The sequence below is a fragment of the Erinaceus europaeus genome, chromosome 16 (genome assembly GCF_950295315.1).
Source record: "Erinaceus europaeus chromosome 16, mEriEur2.1, whole genome shotgun sequence".
Lineage (NCBI taxonomy): Eukaryota > Metazoa > Chordata > Mammalia > Eulipotyphla > Erinaceidae > Erinaceus > Erinaceus europaeus.
The window spans coordinates 39,627,759-39,646,771 of NC_080177.1; the positions used below are offsets into that span (position 1 = coordinate 39,627,759).

At 39.6% G+C, this 19,013-nt stretch overlaps 1 protein-coding gene across 4 annotated transcripts in view; it reads left to right on the top strand.

The window, feature by feature from the left end:
• Positions 1 to 417: 417 nt before the first annotated feature.
• DLGAP5 (DLG associated protein 5) overlaps positions 418 to 19,013 on the top strand; it is a 59,002-nt gene continuing 40,406 nt past the window's right edge. For all 4 annotated transcript variants that reach the window (XR_009545330.1, XR_009545331.1, XM_060174938.1 and 1 more), the window contains exons 1-7: positions 418 to 566; positions 1,904 to 2,139; positions 5,300 to 5,472; positions 7,375 to 7,437; positions 16,524 to 16,608; positions 16,699 to 16,809; positions 18,262 to 18,326. Coding sequence is in view for 2 of the 4 variants with exons in the window: in XM_060174938.1 (XP_060030921.1) it covers positions 1,905 to 2,139; positions 5,300 to 5,472; positions 7,375 to 7,437; positions 16,524 to 16,608; positions 16,699 to 16,809; positions 18,262 to 18,326 (732 nt within the window). In the remaining 2 variants the exon portion in view is untranslated. The remainder of the gene's footprint in view (positions 567 to 1,903; positions 2,140 to 5,299; positions 5,473 to 7,374; positions 7,438 to 16,523; positions 16,609 to 16,698; positions 16,810 to 18,261; positions 18,327 to 19,013) is intronic.

The following is a 19,013-nucleotide window of genomic DNA, read 5'->3' on the forward strand; positions in this document are numbered from 1 at the left end:
AGAAACTGGCACAGTCCCAAAGTCCACCAAGAGACAGAGGTGTTTAGTGTACTAGTTTTCAGCAGAAAACACAAAACAAAGTTAAGGAAAAAAAAAACTTATTGCAGCTTCTCCCAGCTTAAAGGTGAATTTCAAAAACATTAGGTGGAGAGAAAAGCCAAAAAGGAAAGCGGACCTACATTTTTATTTTTATAACAACAGCAAGAGCAGGGCAGGTGTCCGCCCACCCCAATCTCCCAGCTCCCACCGCTCTGCCTCCCCCACTCTGCTCTCAGACGCGCCCAGAGAGTCCGCTAATTCCCATCCTCTGAACCGTCCATTTACCTTTCAATCAATTCAAATGTCGCAAAGAGCAAACCAATCGTAAGCCTCCTCGAAGGGAAGAGGCGGGAGCTAGTACTGGAAGTACGGGTTAAAGCCCCTCCAATCAGAGGCTCGACGCGGGAGGTTTGAATTTTACGGAGGTTCGGGGCTGTAGGCTTCTCTGTTTCGGGACAGCCGTGGTCTCCCAGACCCGCAGAATTGTTTTCTTTCTCTTTCTGCTGAGTTTCCACGCTAGGTTTCAGGTCAGTGGGTGTGGGAGAGCCGAAGGGAGGGCGCAGGGCGGCTTTTTTGTTGTTGGGCTGGGCGGGGTTGGATGGGTCCTGGGGCCCGCGCCTGCGGGACCGACTCCTGGCTCCCGGGACGAGTCCCCTGCGCTCCTGAGGAGGGAGTGAGTGTGGCCGCGGTCCACGTAGTGGTTGGCGTTTCTCCACCTGGAATAATTGGCCTTTGGGAGGACACAGTGCTTCAGCTGGGGATTGTTTAGCATCCTCTGCCGCACATGAGATCCAGCTCTTCCTAGAAGCTCTTAAGCTAAACGCACCTGTGCTCAGAACCGCTTTGCAGGCGGGGCTAAGGCAGGGAGTCTCTACACCGTCCAGGTCAAGGTCTAGTCAGCTCTCGAGACAGTTTAGGTGAGTGAAAAGTCCCACTTTCTAGTGCACCGCGGGCTGAGCGAATGTGGGCAGCTAGTTAGTTGATTTACTTCATCGGTATAAGCAGGACCTTGACACAAGGCCTAATATGTTATGATTAAATAAACCCTTCGTCTTAATTCTCTGTCTCCTGTGAATAGTGTTATTCTGCTTCTAAATCCAGTGCACTAGCCACTGCTTCACCGCTCTGGACACTTGAACGTTATTCTGTATTTTCAAATGGCTAGTACATAACTTTAATATTACTACTATTATTATGGTTGAAGTAACATTTTATGGCATCGCATAAGTTTCAGGTGTACAGCTTTTTAGTTTGACATCAGTATATGCTACTTTGTGATCGCCACTAAGGGTCTAGTTTCCATCCATCACCATGCTAGAGTAGGTCCATTTCTTATGTTCTGAGGAAACCCCAGATGTATGTATGCCACAGGGGTTGACCAAATTCCATTCCCGCCAGCAGTGTGGAAGTGTTCCTTTCTCCTACCTCCTCACCAACACTAGGACTTATTTTGGAGTGTAATTTACCGGACTATATCTGTCCAGTAGTTTCCATTTTAAACTCCCCATTGCTGTTCGGATGGTGGTGCAGTAGATAAAATGTTGGACTCTCAAGTATGAGGTACCTAGTTTGATTCCTGGCATTGCATGTGCTAGGGTGGTGGTCTTCTTCTTTTTCCCCCCTTCTCTCATGAATAAAGATAAAATGGGAATTTAAAGAAAACCACATAGTTTGTAGTGTCTCTCTCTTTTTTTTTTTTGATAACCAATTTCCTACTATTAGGCATTTATTTCATTTTGTATTTGAATATTTTTATTTCATAAGTCCATAGGATGGCACAGGAGGTGAGCTGAAGTCTTAGTTTTTAAAATAACAAAATGAAAATTTATGGTGTTTTTTTTTTCTTTTTTCTTTCCCATTACAGAATGTCTTCATTACAGTTTGCTGGCCGACATAGAAAGGATTTAAGTACTGAAATGATTAGAACTAAAATTGCTCATAGGAAGTCTCTGTCTCAGAAAGAAAACAGACATAAAAAGTATGAACAAAATAGACACTTCGGTTTGAAAGATGTCAACATTCCAATTTTGCAAGATAGAAATCTTGAATTAAGTAAGACAACTCAAGAACTTGTTCTAAAAAATACTAAGGAGACGCAATGTAAGTAAGGATCTATTTAATTTTAAGTGCTTGAGAGAATGCATTAAAAGTCGTTTTAATACTTGAGGTTTATTAAAAAACAAAAACAAACAAACAAACCTGACCAGAAGAATGGAGTTTTGGAATTAAGGGCTTGGGATCACTAGAAAAGAACCAACTGAAGAAGGAAGGAATGATCTTGGGAAAAGATAAAAATGATAAAGTGTGTCTTAAAAGGCAAGAGCTGTTACATGGAAAGAGGAAGAAAATGAAAAATGACTTTTGTCCTACTACACATTTGGAGCTAGATTGCAATAAAATTAAACCAAGAATAAATAGCATAAAGAGAAAGCTTTCTTAGAAGTTTTCTAGATGTTTAAACTCTACAGCTTCCATTTTGTCATTTTCCAGGACCAGTGTAACATAGCATGTACAAATAATACTCTACTTATTCAAGCTTAATTGCTTCCATAATAGGGGTTAAACAAAAGTATTTATCAATAAATGTATCAGTTTTGTGACTATGATGAAAAGCAAAAGAAAATCATTGGCTAAAGGTGTTATAGGGTATTTTCCTTATTTTAGGGTTGAAGTGATCAGTGCTTTTTTTAAAAGTCTAACAAAATGGGCTGGAGTGAGAGGGGCAGGGAGTAGAATAAAGAATAACTGATTGAGAATTGGAACAGGGGACAGGTAGTGACAAACCTAGCTGACCGCATGTTACAGTGTGCAAGGACCCATGTTCAAGTCCTCAGTCCCCACGTACAGGGGAAAAGCTTCACAAGTGGTAAAGCAGGGCTGCAGCTCGCTCTCCCTCTCCATTTTCCCCCTTCCTCTAGATTTCTGGCTGACTTTATCAAATAAATAAAGGTATTTTAAAAAAATTCAAAAAAATAAAAGAATGAAGGGACCAGCTGAACCAAAGCAAAGGATTATGGAGAGGAAGGGGTTGGAAGGGAGTAAAAAGGGTCATGGGATAATGACATTCCCATCTGTTAACAACCATACTGTAATCCATTAGCACCCCCAATAAGAAAAAAATTAACAAAAGAGAAATGAATAAAAGAAGTAAATAGTAAAAAAAAAAAGAGAAGAAAAAGAAAAAACAAAGTTGGGAAGGAATGAAGACCATAGAAGAAAAACTAGACATTTTCTGTTTGCTCCTTGCCTCTACTCTTCTCAAAACGTCCATTACTTCACCAAGCAGATAAGCATAACTAAAGAGGAAAGAACTAAGGTGTTAGTAGGGTTTCAGTAGTGCACTGAAGGCCATCTTTATAAAGATGTTGGGGGCTGAGTGGTGGTAGACCCACTAAGTGCATATGTTATTAAGCACAAGGTCCTGAGTTCAAGCCCAGGCTCACTGAAGGGGTCATTGATGTTCTCATTTCCCTTTCCTTCCCTCCCCTTCTTCCTTTCTCCCTGATTTTCTTTATTAATGTGAGTATAGAGAGAACCAGAACATTACTCTGGTATGTATGATGCTGGTGATTGACCATGTGACCTCAGTACCATAGACATTCTTTTTTAAAAATTTATTTATTTTATTTTTGAGAGAGATGCAGAGAGAGAGAGACACAAACACCAGAGCACTGCTCAGCTCTTGCTTATGGTGGTGTGGGGGACTGAACGTGGAATTTAGGAGCCTCAGGCATGGAGAATCTGTTTGCATAACCATTATGCTGTCTCCCCCCCCACACACACACACACACACACTATAGACATTCTGCCACCTCCCAGGTTGCACTGATATTCTTGATTTTGTAATTGTGCTAGTTTGATGGACTGGTGTTCAGGGAGTCAAAGTCAATTAGAATAGATTTGAGAGTTTGAATGACAGCATCACCTAGGACACTGCTGCCCTATAAATTAGATTTGAGTCTGATCAAATCTTTAGATAATTTCCAGGTATGGAAAGCAGGGCTAGAAGAGGAAGTAAAAACCGTGATAAGTCAGTCATATATATATATATATATATATATATATATATATATATATATATATGAAGAGTATTCTGTTGGTTAACTGTTTAACTTTTAATTTCAGGCATGAAAGTCTTTTGCATCACCATTATGCTATCTCCCCAGTCCCTTGATTAACTCTTGTTAACAAGAGGATATGAAAAGGAGATTGGGAATGATGACCTCTTTTAGATGAGGAGACTTAAAAGACATCCAGATAGAATGTATAGACAGTTTTGGTTTCTGATTTAAACAAAACAATGGTTAAATAAATAAGTAAATAAAAAGCAACCTCTTTGAAGCTGGAAAGTTTAAATTTGATCTTTGTACATATAGTATAGATTCACTGTTAATCTTGTTAAGTGTGTGATGCTGCTGCTGTAGTTATATAAGAAAACGTGTTTATGTTCCATAGGTGCATACTGAAGTAGAAATTTTTAAAAGAATAGAGGTGGCAATACATGGGAATAGCTTGCTGAATACTAAATGCTAAACACTGAAAACATTTCTTAGCAGTGATTGAAGTTAGACAAAATGATTTTTATATATTTGCATTTTACCTGAAATTCTTTTTTTCACTCTTTAAAAAAAAATATTTATTTATTTATTTATTGGGTAGAGACAGAGAAATTGAGAGGGGAGGGGAGATAGAGAGGGAGAGAGACAGAGATACCTGCAGCCCTGCTTCACCACTGAGGCTTTCCTCCTGCAGGTGGGGACCAGGGGCTCGAACCTAGGTCCTATGCACTGTAATGTTTGTGCTTAACCAGGTGCACCACCACCTGGCCCCCTTTTATCCACTTTTTAAAAAAAAATTTTTGACTACCTATTTTAATTTTTTTAAATTTATTTATAAAATGGAAATATTGACAAGACCATAGGATAAGAGGGGTACAATTCCACACAGTTCCCACTACCAGAGCCTCCCCCCTAAAAGCTTTCCTATTCTTTATCACTCTGGGAGTATGGACTCAGTATCATTATATGGGGTACAGAAGATGGGAGGTCTGGCTTCAGTAATTGCTTCTCCACTGAACATGGGCATTGGCAAGCCGATCCATACTTCCAGCCTGTCTCTCTCTTTCCCAATTGGGGCAGGGGTCTGGAGAGGTGAGATTCCAGGACACATTGGTGAGGTCATTTGCCAGGAAACTCAGGTTGGCATCATTTACCTGAAATTCTAATGTACTCCCCTCTCCTGCTTTGGGTCACTGTTTTAGGTGAGCAACGGAAACACATGCTTCAAAAATACAAAGAAGAAAAGCAACTTCGAAAACTGAAAGAACAGAGAGAGAAAACTAAACAAGGAATATTTAAAACAGGTCTTTATAGACCTGATAAGCCTCATTTTCTTTGCTCAAACCAGAAGACTATGAAAACTGATTCAAAAAAGGTAAATTTGGTACCCTAACTTAATAAAGAAGACCAGTTCCTTCTAAATGGAATTTTCTTTAAGAGATTAAATGACTAGCAGTTTTCTCTTAGTTCCTTTATTGACTTAACTCTTGATAGTTGTTGGGAATTGAAAATAGGCATACTATTAGCTCAGGTAATAATCAGGTTTTTCCCTGAGCTATAGTTGAAATAGAATAAAATTAGCTAAGTGAGTAGAGCTAGGCTGAACAGTGGATGCTATTCAAAGGATTTGGCAGTTGTTCTGTAGACTATGGAGAGCTAGGGGAGACCTAGAATTGAGGTTGCATCTGTATCAATTAATAGGAAGATTACTGGGTTTTAAAGATTGTAGTCTGAAACGGGAAGCATTTATAAAAGGAAGAGCAGTTTTTTTAAAGACTTTTTTTGTTTTGTTAAGATTTGATTTTATTCATGAGAAGGATAGGAGGAGAGAATAAACCAGACATCACTCTGGTACATGTACTGCTGGGGATCGAACTCATCATGGTTGAGAAGCCAATGCTTTATCCATTGCGCCACCTCCTGGACCATGGAAGAGCAGTTTTAAGACCATCATGATAAAATAAGTGAGACAGGCTAAGTGAACTGGGGCAGTGAGTTTAAAAGGAAGAAATAAACGTAAGATTTTTTTTAGAAATCATTTTTATATGTCATTTATTTTATTTTAATGACAGAGAGATACAGGGAGAAAGAGACTGACCAGAGTACTGTTAAGCTCTGGCTTATGGTGGTACTGGGGATTGAACCGGGGGCTTGGAACTTCAGGCATGAAAGTCTTTTTGCTTAATTATTATGCTATCTCCCCAGTTCATAAGGCATTTTAAAAAATATTTATTCCCTTTTGCTGCCCTTGTTTTATGTTGTAGTTATTATTATTATTTTTTAAATATTTATTTTTCCTTTTGTTGCTCTTGTCTAACATTGTTGTGGTTATTGATGTCGCTGTTGTTGGATAGGACAGAGAGAAATGGAGAAAGGAGGGGAAGACGGGGAGAGAAAGATAGGCACCTGCAGACCTGCTTTACCACTTGTGAAGGGACTCCCCTGCAGGCTCCCCTGTGGGGAGCCAGGGGCTCGAACCAGGATCCTTATGCAGGTCCTTGCGCTTTGTGCCACCTGTGCTTAACCCGCTGAGCTACTGCCCAACTCCCCATAAGGCATTTTAAGTGATAAATTTGACAGGGCTGTTGATTAAGTAGATGTTGAGAGGTGAAGGAAATTGAAGAATGAAAGATAATATAAATCTGATACTAGTTTGAGTTGCCATTTGAAACTTCTAGATCATAAGAAAAGGTTTTCAGTAGGTACATGTTAATAACAATTTTTATTAAAAAGACTGTGTAACAACTGCCTTTCCCATAAAGCAGTAGAAAAAACAAACTGCAGGGTGGGGGTAGATAGCATAATGGTTATGCAAAGAGACTCTCATGCCTGAGACTCTGAAGTCCAGGTTCAATCCCCTGTACCACCATAAGCCAGAGCTGAATAGTGCTCTGGTGTTTCTCTCTGTGACTTTCTCTGCATCTCTCTCAAAAATAAAATACTTAAAAAAAAGAAGAAAAGAAAAAACAACAAACTGCAATGTTGACAGTAAGCAGTTAGGGATAAAAATTTTTTAAATCAAGATGGAGATTCATACTGAAGTGTGCATTTCAGATATGTTGAAAGTATGAGTGAGCATTTAAGCTTTTGGATTAAGTGGAATCACTCTAGTAGGGACGTAGTTACAAAAAAGGGGGGGGTTAAAAATGTACCTTTATGATGATAAGTTATAGGCTAAAACTTAACTCTAAATTAGGAAATTGGTTTTATAATGAGATATGGAAGTTAATATTTACCAGTTCACTTTTTAAAACTCTTTTATTATTATTATTTTAAGGATTTTCAATCTTCTGTACGGATTACAAGGTCAAAGGCCAAAGAGCAAATGGAACAGACTAAGGTATAACAGATATTATATTGTTATTACTAAAATGACAAATTGTATTTCTTTCTTAGTGACTAATCAATTCTAATTTAATAATAATAGTTATTTTATTAAATATTATTATTAATCAAGGATAATGATTAATTTACTAGATTAACAGTACTGGTGACATAGAATTTTTTTTTTTAAGTTTTTATTTATAAAATGGAAACACTGAAAAGACTATAGGATAAGAGGGGTACAATTCCACACAGTTCCTGCCACTGGAACTCCATATCCCATTCCCGCCCCTGATAGCTTTCAATTCTTTAACCCTCTGGGAGCATGGACCCAGGATCACTATGGGGCTTCTGTTGCTTCCCTGCTGAACATGGGCGTTGACAGGTCAATCCATACTCCCTGCCTGTCTCTCTCTTTCTTTTCTAGTGGGCAGGGATCTGGTCACGGCTAGGAACATTCCAGGCTGCACCAATTTCAGGACCCATCCTCCTTGGGTGATAGGCAGAGTCTAACCTCCCTTCGGAGAATGGAACATTACCTACCATTGTTGATTCACATTGAGAACCAGGTCCAATAGGGGCCCACAGAGAGCTCCATTATGTTGTTCCTGATGGAGATGACCAGTGACAGTGGTGAGAGGGATCTGTTAGAGGTCTAGGCCCATCATATCTGTGTGGGAATCCCAGGACTGTCTGACCAGGGCCCCAGGTGATAAGGCGGCCTGATAGTGACTAAAGAGTCATCATTAAAGTGTGCCGGTCTCTTGCCTTATTCAGCTTTTGTAGTCCTTGCTTTGATAAAGATAGCTTGGGAGTGATTGAAGGTAGGTGAGGAGGGTGTCTAGGTCTAAGTAGAAACTATTTGATTAGGTATTCTATGGTGTCTTTTTAGGTCTTTCTGCTTGCTTGTTACATTTACTTACTGCAAACTATTGTGCACTTTTGCTTTAAGGTGTATGTTTCCCCCCCCAACTTCTGGATATATATACTTATGCCCCATCTCATGGACTCTGGTCTATATCTAGGTTTTGAGGTTTGTTAAGTGTACCACCCAAAAAGGATTTAAGGATTCCTATGAGCTAGGAAGGGTCTCACCAGAGTGATGAAGCTGGTGGGTTCACATTCCACGCCTGACATCTCTGGATGCAGTCTGAAGTGAAACATGCCGAGGTGTGGTACTGGTTGCATTGATTGATACAGAATATTTGTGTCTCTTGTGTTTTTTGTTTGTTTAAACAGAATACTCAATTCTGGCTGCTGGTGGTGCCAAGCCTGAGCTGTACAAGTCTGTAGCATAACTACTATATTATCTCCCCCTGTCTTAGAGTAATTTTATCTAGATGCTAAGAAAATACTCTTTATGAGATAATGTATTGAATTTTGTCTATTTGCCATAGTCTTTTGTTAACCAAGCTTCTCTTTTGCATTTCCTGTCACCATGAAATGCAGATAAGGATATGTAACACCCACTGAGTGGACATGACCATGGATAATGTCATTAAGGTTACTGAAACACAGTGTAGCTGGCAAGGAGGAAGATAGCATGCTTCTTTGTCAGATGAAGTTATGGTTCACATATCAGATAGAGTTACCACCAAGTTTCTCTAGATTCTGGGGTACAATAGTGAGTAAAATAATTTTCTACTTTCATGAGATTGCATGTGAGACAGGCAGTAAAAAGTAAGTTTATAGAAGTCAAATGAGCGTAAGTTTTATGGCAGAGATTTTTATTAAAATTTTTAAAAAATATTTATTCCCTTTCGTTGCCCTTGTTTTTACTGTTATAGTTATTGTTGTTGCTATTGATGATCGTTGTTGGATAGGACAGAGAGAAATGGAGGAGGGGAAGACAGGGAGGGGGAATAAAAGATAGACACCGGGGGAGTTGGGCGGTAGCAGCTGGTTAAGCGCACGTGGTGCGAAGTGCACCGACCGGTTTAAGGATCTGGGTTCAAGTCCCCGGCTCCCCACCTGCAGGGGAGTCCCTTTACAAGCGGTGAAGCAGGTCTGCAGGTGTCTACCTTTCTCTCCTCCTCTCTGTCTTCCCCTCCTCTCTCCATTTCTCTCTGTCCTATCCAACAATGATGACAACAAGAATAACTACAACAGTAAAACAAGGGTAACAAAAGGGAATAAAAAAAAAAAAAAAAAAGGGAATAAATAAATAAATAAATATTAAAATAAAGAAGAAAAATAGACACCTGCAGTCCTGCTTCACTATTTGTGAAGCGACTCCCCTGCAGGTGGGGAGCCAGAGGTTCCAACTAGGTTCCTTGTGCCAGTCCTTGCGCTTTGCGAAATGTGCGCTTAACCTGCTCTGCTACCGCCTGACTCTAAAATTTTTTTGTAACATTTATTTTTTTGGGGGGGAATACCACCCTAATATATGGGATGCCAAGGACTCTCAACTTCATTCTCAGAGTCCAGTCCCCTGTCTTATCACACTACCTCCCAGGCCACAGAAAAGATTTTTTAAAACGTTTTATTAATGATTTAACATTGATTTATAAGGTTGTGTGAGAGCAAGGGGTATAATTCCATACAGTTCCCACCACCTAAAGTCTGTGGCCTATCCTCTCCACTGAAAACTTCCCTATAGTTTATCCCTCTTTGAGTATGGACTACAATTCTTTTTGGGGTGCAGAAGGTGGGAGTTCTGGCTTCTATAATCTCTGTTGGACATGGGCATTAGCAGGTCAGTCCATACCCCCAGGCTGTTTCTGTCTTTCCTAGTGGGGTCAGGCTCTGGAGAGGTGAGGTTCCAGGAAGCATTGGTGATGTCAGGATGGAATCATAGTAGCATCTGGAACTTGGTGGCTGAAATGCATTAAGATGGAAATTAGGGCAAAAATGTTTAATAAACAGGAACCATAAAGTAGGATTAGAACAGAAGAAAGTAGGGGCCTTAGGGTAGAAGGAAGCCAGGAAGTCTATTTTAGCAGTGTCTCTAGGAGCCCATGTCTTAACAATTGCTTGAGCTTGACAGCTAACATGGGGGTCGACTAGAAATACTGTCTGGGAAAATAGTGGCAGAGTGGAGAGTAGAGCTAGGAAGCAGGATTAGGGCAGAGAGTTGCTTGCAAACTTGAAGAAAATCTATAAATGCATTTAACTGTTTACCATAGTGATCTAACCTGGGGTCCATAACTATTCATATTTAGCATTGGAACCTATACAAGCTCTGAGCCCTTGTCAGACTGAGCTCACAGTGCATAGTCACAGCTGGGAACATTCTAGACTGCACTCATTTCAGAACCAGTCTCCTTGAGTGGTAGAGTAGGATGACTCAGCCTCCCTTCAGAAAGTGGGACAGTCTGTACCATTGGTAGTTAGTAGTGAAGGTATAGTCCGGAGATGCTCAAAAAGGGCATATGATGACATTCCCAATGGGTGTGACCAGTGATGGTAGAGAGAGGGATCTACTAGAAGTCTTCGCCCATATCATCTATGGAGGAATCGAAGGATTCCCAGTCTAGGGCTCCAGACAGGGGTGACCTGATAGTGGCCATAAAGGCCATCATTAAGTGAGCCAGTCTCAGAAGAGATTTTTTTTTTTAAAGTAGATATGGCATAAGATTTTGATTGGGGTAGTGAATAGATTCTGTACCAAGTTCCCTTCTCACACAAAGCAATTCTTTAAACACCTTTTGGGTGTCCTATAGCTTGACTCAGTTCTGCTACATGTATCTGAAGCTTGTATAAGTTCCTACAGTCAGGTGGGATATGGAGGCATTTTTTAGTGACTTTTTCTTTAATTTTTAAAAAGATTTTATTTATTAATGAGAAAGATAGGAGGAGAGAGAGGAAGAACCAGACATCACTCTGGTATATGTGCTGTCAGTGATTGAACTCAATTTCTCATGGTTAAGAGTTTAATGCCTTATCCACTTTACCATCTCTGGACTACTTTTTTTAATTGTTAATTTTTATTTTATTTTAAAGATTTACTTATTTTGGTGTGGAGAGAGAGAGAGAGAGAGAGATACCACAGTGCTGGTTGACTCTGGCACTGTTAGGAGTTGAACTGGAAACCTCAGATATGCAATAGTGTAAATGAGAGTCTACAAGCTAACTCAGTTGGATAGTGCACTTGTTTTGTGCAACCCAGATTTGAGCCCACCCCCCACTGCACTGAGGGAAACTTTGGTGCTATGGTTATCTTTCTCTCACTTTATTTTTGTTTGTCTTTTAAAAAATTTAAAAAAAAATTATTATTATTATTTTTTATTTATGAAAAGGAAACACTGACAAAACTATAGGTTAAGAGAGGTACACACACAATTCCCACCATCAGAACTCCATATCCCATCTCCTCCCCTGATAGCCTTCCTATTCTTTATCCCTCTGGGAGTGTGGACCCAGGGTTTTTATGGGGTGCAGAAGGTGGAAGGTCTAGGCTTCTATAATTGCTTTCCCACTGAACATGGGCGTTGACAGGTTGATCCATACTCTCAGCCTGCCTCTCACTTTCCCTAGTGGGGCGGGGCTCTGGGGAAACAAGGCTCCAGGGCACATTGTGTGGTTGTCTGTCAAGGGAAGTCTGGTTGGCATCATGGTAGCATCTGGAACCTGGTGGTTGAAAAGAGAGTTAACATATAAAGCCAAACAAGTTGTTGACTAAACATGATCCTAAAGGTTGGAATAGCGCAGTGAAGTGTTGAGGGGGTCTTCGTTTTGTAAATAGCCACCAGTCTCTTGCCCTTATTCAGCTTTTGCAGACCTTGCTTTGATAAGGTTAGCTCTGGAGTGAGTGAGGGAAGTACAGTAGGAAGTAGGTGAGGAAGGTATCTAAGTCTTAAGTAGACACTATTTCATTATGAACTTTATACTGACTCACTGCAGAGTATTGTGAACTTTTGCTTTCAGGTATATATTTTGCCCCAATTTATGAATACATATGAACATATGCTCTATCTCATGGGACCTGGTCTATATCTAGGTGTTGGAGCTTTGTTAGGAAGTGAACCCCTTGAAATGGAATTAGAGAATCCTATGAAAGGAAAGGTCTCACCCGAGTAATGAGGCTGAAGGGTTGACATTCCACGCCTGAAGTCTCTGGACAGTCTGAAGTGAAGCATACTGAGGTGGTACTCGTTGTGTTGATTAGGTTGGGATCAGCAGATTCAATATAATTTGGTATGAATTGAGAGAAGCATGCAGGAAAGTGAGTCCCACCCTAGAAGTTCCAGGACTGGGGGAAATATAGGCTCTATAGAGGAAGTGGGGTGTCTGCTGTCTTAGGGTTTAAGAAGGCAATAGATAAGTTATTACTATAATCATATTATTTTGGCAGTTGGGTTAACTTTGAAAAAATCCCTTTGTTAGGATTTGCTGTCTTATACACACCACCACCATAATTTATGTCCTTTGACATTATTTGTGTATAGCTGTTCTACCAGTTATTTCTGTTCTTCCTGGTCTAAGCTTTTAAGAGAATCAACATATCAAAGACTCAGCCTATGGTCAGTGCATTAAAAAGTTTGAGACATTCAATCAGTTTTTCCCCTCTCATATTAATTAAATAGTGATTTATATGACTACAAATTAATAGGAGTGTAATAAACACCATTCCCACCACTAAGAGACTGTGTCCCATCCCATCCTCCCCCTACCCCACCCCCTGTGAAGCCAAACTTCTGCCCTCACCCTCAACCCAGAGATGTTTACTTTGGTGCCCTACTCCAAATTCAGTCAAATCCTGCTTTTTAAATTTGCTTTTCTGTTCTTCTTTCTCAACTTCTGTTTATAAGTGAGATAATCTCATACTCGTCTTTGTCTTTCTGACTTAGCTCACTTAACATAATTCCTTCTAGCTCCATTCAAGATGGGTCAGAGAAGGTGGGTTCATTGTTCTTAATAGCTGCGTAGTATTCCATTGTGTATATATACCACAGCTGTCTCAGCCACTCATCTGTTGTTGGGCACCTGGGTTGCTTCCAAGTTTTCGCTATTACAAATTGTGCTGCTATGAACATAAGTGTACACGTATCTTTTTAGTTGGGTATTATGGAGTCCTTGGGGTATATCCCTAGGAGAGGAATTACTGGGCCGTATGGAAGGTCCATGTCTAGCCTTGTGAGGGTTCTCCAGACTGCTCTCCACAGAGGTTGGACCAATTTACATTCCCACCAGCAGTGCAAAAGGGTTCCTTTGTCCCCACAGCCTCTCCAGCATTTATTGCTGCTGTCCTTTTTGATGTATGCCATTCTCACAGGGGTGAGGTGGCATCTCAATGTTTTTATTTGCATTTCTCTGACATCAGTGACCTGGAGCAATTTTTCATGTGTTTGTTAACCTTTTGGATCTCTTCTATAGTGAATGGTCAGTTCATATCCTCTGTCCATCTTTGGGTGGGGTCATTTGCTTTGTTCTTGCCAAGTTTGCTGAGCTCTTTGTGTATTTTGGTGATTAGTCTCTTGTCTGATGTATGGCATGTGAAGATCTTCTCTCATTCTGTGAGGGGTCTCTTCTTTTTTTTTTTTTTAATATTTATTTATTTTCCGTTTTGTTGCCCTTGTTTTTTTGTTGTAGTTATTATTGTTGTTGTCGTTGTATAGGACAGAGAGAAATGGAGAGAGGAGAGGAAGACAGAGATGGGGAGAGAAAGATAGATACCTGCAGACCTGATTGACCGCATGTGAAGTGACTCCCTTGCAGGTGGGGAGCCAGGAGCTCAAACCGGGATCCTTACTCCGGTTCTTGTGCTTTGTGCCATGTGCGCTTATCTCGCTGCGCTAGCGCCCAAATCCTGGGTCTCTTTGTTTTTATGATGGTTTCTTTGGCTGTGCAGAAGCTTTTCAATTTGATGTAGTCCCATTGATTTGTTTCTACTTTAGTCTTCCTTGCAATTGGGTTTGTATCATCAAAGACGTCCTTGAGGTTTAGGTGGGAAAGTGTTCCACCAGTGCTTTCCTCTAAATATTTGATAGTTTCTGGTCTTAACATCCAATTCCTTGATCCATTTGGAGTTGACTTTTGTTTCTGGTGAGATAATGTAGTTCAGTTTCATTTTTCTGCATGTTTCAACCCAATTTTTGCAGCACCATTTATTGAAGAGAGCCTCCTTCCTCCATTTAATACTTTGGGCCCCCTTATCAAAGATTAGATGTCCATAGGTGTGGGGGTTTAGTTCTGGGCTTTCAATTCTGTTCCACTGGTCTGTGTGCCTATTTTTGTTCCAGTATCAGTCTGTTTTGATGATGATGGCCTTGTAATATAGTTTGAGATCTGGGAGTGTGATGCCTCCATTTCTGTTTCTTTCCCTCAAGATAGTTTTGGCAATTCTAGGTGTTTTCTGGTTCCAGATAAATGGTTGTAATTTTTGTTCTATTTTCTTAAAGAAACTTGGTAGAACTCTGATGGATATCACATTAAATTTGTACATGGCTCTGGGGAGAATATTCATTTTGATGATATTAATTCTTCCAATCCATGAGCATGGGATGTCTTTCCATTTCTTGGAATCATTTTCTATTTCCTTGAATAGTGACTCATAGTTTTCAGTATACAAGTCTTTCACTTCTTTGGTCAGTTTTATTCCTAGGTATTTTATTGATTTTGCTGCAACAGTGAATGGGAGTGATTTCTGGATATCCTCTTCTTTGGATTTAGTGTTTGCATAAAGAAATGCCACTGATTTTTGTACATTGATTTTGTAACCTGACAGCTTGCTATATTGTCTAGTAACTTCTAGTAGTTTTCTGCTGGATTCTTTAGGTTTTTCTATGTAAACTATCATATCATCTGCAAATAGTGAGAACTTCTTCCCTTCCAATCTGTATTCCTTTTATTCCTTTCTCTTGTGTGAGTGCTATGGCAAGAACTTCCAATAATATGCTGAAGAGTAATGGTGATAATGGACAGCCTGTCTAGTCCCTGATCGGAGGGGGAATGCTTTCAGGTTCTAGCCATTGAGTTTGATGTTGGCTCTGGGTTTGTTGTATATGGACTCCACTATCTCGAGGAATTTCCTATCTAGTCCCATTTTTTGTAGAGTTTTGAGCATGAATGGGTGTTGGATTTTGTCAAAGGCTTTCTCTGCATCTATTGAGATAATCATGTGGTTTTGGTTTTGCTTTTATTGATGTGGTAAATGACATTGATTGACTTATGTATGTTGAACCAGCCTTGCATTCCTGGGATAAATCCCACTTGCTCGTGATGAACAATCTTTTTGATATACTGCTGTATCTGGCTGGCCAGGATATTGTTCAATATTTTGGCATCTATGTTCATCAGGGATACTGGTCTGTAGTTTTCCTTTTTTGTTGTATCCCTATCTGATTTTAGTATCAGGGTGACTTCATAGAAGGTGGGAGGGAGTGTTCCTGTTTCTTTAATCTTGTGCAAGAGCTTTAGAAGTATAGGTATTAACTGTTTCCCGAAGGTTTTGTAAAATTCGTTTGTAAAGCTATGTGATCCAGGACTTTTGTTCTTGGGAAGATTCTTAATTACTGGTTTTATTTCTTCGTCTGTGTTATATATTTTTTTTGCCTCCAAGGTTATTGCTGGGGCCCGGTGCCTGCACTAGAATCCACTGCTCCTGGCGGATTCACCTTTTGTTGCCCTTGTTGTTTATTGTTGCTGTTGTTATTGTTGTTATTGCTGTCGTTATTGGATAGGACAGAGAGAAATGGAGAGAGGAGGGGAAGACAGAGAGGGGAAGAGAAAGATAGACACCTGTAGATGTGCTTCACTGTTTGTGAGGCAATCCCCTTGCATGTGGGGAAACGGCGGCTCAAACCGGGATCCTTGTGCCAGTCCTTGCACTTTGCACCATGTGCACTTAACCTCTGCACTACCGCCTGGCTCCTGTTTCTTTCTATCTGAATAAGAAATTGACCTGGAGTGGTGAATCACCAGTGATGATTCAAAAAAGTGTAGGTTATTAGCATTTTTTGAATTCTAGAATTTTAAGGAAGCAACTCATTAGCTGTTACATATCTTTACACATGTAATGGGAGACTCTTTTCTAATCTCAGTTTGGAGGAATGGGTAGTTTGCTAGGTCAATTATAAATGTCAGACTTCAGGTACAGGTTACAATGTGTTGGTTTGATTCATTATACATTTAAAATCATCTAGCACTTAATCTTTTAAACAGATTAAGAATGGGAGTGATGTTTGGGCAATCCAACCTGGTCAAAGACAAACTTCTGAAAAGAAATTTTTGGACAAGGAGAAAAGAGGTAAGGATACTAGCAATTACCATAAGCTTAGACATTGCCACAAAAATTACTTAATATTACAAAAAGCATTTGATTTATTTTTTCTTACAGCTCTACAGTCTGCAGTGCCCACATCTATGAGAATGACTCGTTCAGCCACTCAATCAGCAAAACAGACTGTTAGAGAAAACTCATCTACTGCAAGGATGCCAGAGTGTTTGGGTACGTGAAGTTTTTTGTTTTCAATTTTTTTTAATTAGCATTTATTTTTCAAGTAGGTGTTGAGAAAATGGGGAATGTCATTTCCTAAGTGTATCTTTCTTGTCCCTTCAACATATAGTGGGTGCTCAAAAGCTGAAGTACCTGGATTGGTGCAAATAAATTTTCAAAGTGAAAAACTTATAGCTTAGATTAATTACAGCTGGGAGTCCGGCGGTAGCGCAGCAGATTAAGCGCAGGTGGTGCAAAGCTCAAGGACAGGCCTAAGGATCCCTGTTGGAGCCCCTGGCTCCCCACCTGCAGGGGAGTCGCTTCACAAGCGGTGAAGCAGGTCTGCAGGTGTCTATCTTTCTCTGCCCATCTCAGTCTTCCCCTCCTCTCTCCATTTCTTTCTGTCCTATCGAACAACAGCAACATCAATCATAACTACAAGAAAAAAAAAAGGGCAACAAAAGGGAATAAATAAATAATAAGTAAATATTAAAAAAACATTACAGCTATCCAGGTGATGGAATACAACACAGCCATTTATGAACAATGTGAAAAAACATTTGACATAGTTCGTTTATTTAAATTTTTTTTTCCTCTTTTGTTGCCCATTGTCATCGTTGTTGTTACTGCTGTCGTTGTTGAGTAAGACAGAGAAATGGAGAGAGGAGGGGGAGAGAAAGATAGACACCTGCAGATCTGCATCTCCACCTGTGAAGTGAACCCCTTGCAGGTGGGGAGCTGGGTACTGGTCCTTACGCTTTGCATCTTGTGCGCTTAACCCGCTGTGCCACTGCCCAGCTTCCGACATAGTTCTTGATATATTAAATGGACAAAGAAAAATAGGTCAGACTCTGAAAGAGTATGATCAAGTTCTAAAATATTATATGTGAACTTTGGAAAAATATACCCTGAAGTGTTAACAGTATTACTGAGTAATATAATTTGGGGGTAACTATCCTATTGTTGTCCTTTGTTGTTTTCTTTATTTTGCTATAATAAATATGTGTTTACTACTCAGAGGCAAGTATAAATTATTTATTCCCTTTTGTTGCCCTTGTTGTTTTATTGTTGTAGTTATTATTTTATTGATGTCGTTGTTGGATAGGACAGAGAGAAACGGAGAGAGGAGGGGAAGACAGGGAGGGGGAGAGAAAGATAGACACCTGCAGACCTGCTTCACTGCTTGTGACTCCCCGGCTCGAACTGGGATCCTTACGCCAGTCTGCGTTTTGCACCACCTGCGCTTAACCCACTGTGCTACCACCTGATTCCCACTGACCACTTTTTTTTTATTAAAGATTAATGGTTTATAGTCGACAGTAAAATACAATAGTTTATACATGCATAACATTTCCACATAAGTTGACCACTTTTTAAAAAATACTATTTCCCCAATTTTTTTTTTAATGAGGAAGAGAATATATTCCCTATGTAGTCAAAATGAATGTCTCATTTCATTTTTAGAAGCAGAAAAAGAGTCATCAAGTAAAGGAAGACCTCCTAAAAAATTAGAAACAAAACCCACTAAGGTAGGATAAACACCCATTTTTTCCTAGAATCTTTGTAAATCTCATTGTCAGTTTTATAAAGTGGATATAAGCATGAGGAACTACTTCAAGAATTTGGCCTTTGTGTGTAAAACCATAAAGAAGTATCAAGATGATTTATTGTTGTTGTTTGTAGGTATTGTACCCTCAGAGTTTTATAGGTAGAGGAAATATAATTTGGTTAATAAGAAATAGAGTAATACAGTATAGTTGGCAGAAACTGTTATGAGGAAATAAGAGAGAAGATAGGAATGGGTGAAATATATTGTCTTATGTTATGATTCAGTATTTTACAATAATGCTTCCAACTGGCTGTGTAATCTTGGGAAAGTTATAACATGTTTTCACATTTCTAGTCTTTATTACCTATACAAAGAAATTTAAAAAAATGTAGGTAATGAAAGAGCTGGAGATGGCACACCCATTTGAGAGGAAGATTATATATAAGGGTAAATCTTCATATACAAACAGCTGAACCTCATAGCTTTTCCCTTGAGACTGAGTTTTCTTTTTTAATTTTTTGTTAATAGTTACAAAATTATAAGATTACAATGTATAGTCCCACACTACAGCCACCACTAAAGTTCTGTATCCCCACCCTCCCTGATCACAAAGATAACTACCATAGTTTTCATAAATATTACAAACAGTTTGCTTGCTTTTTTTTTT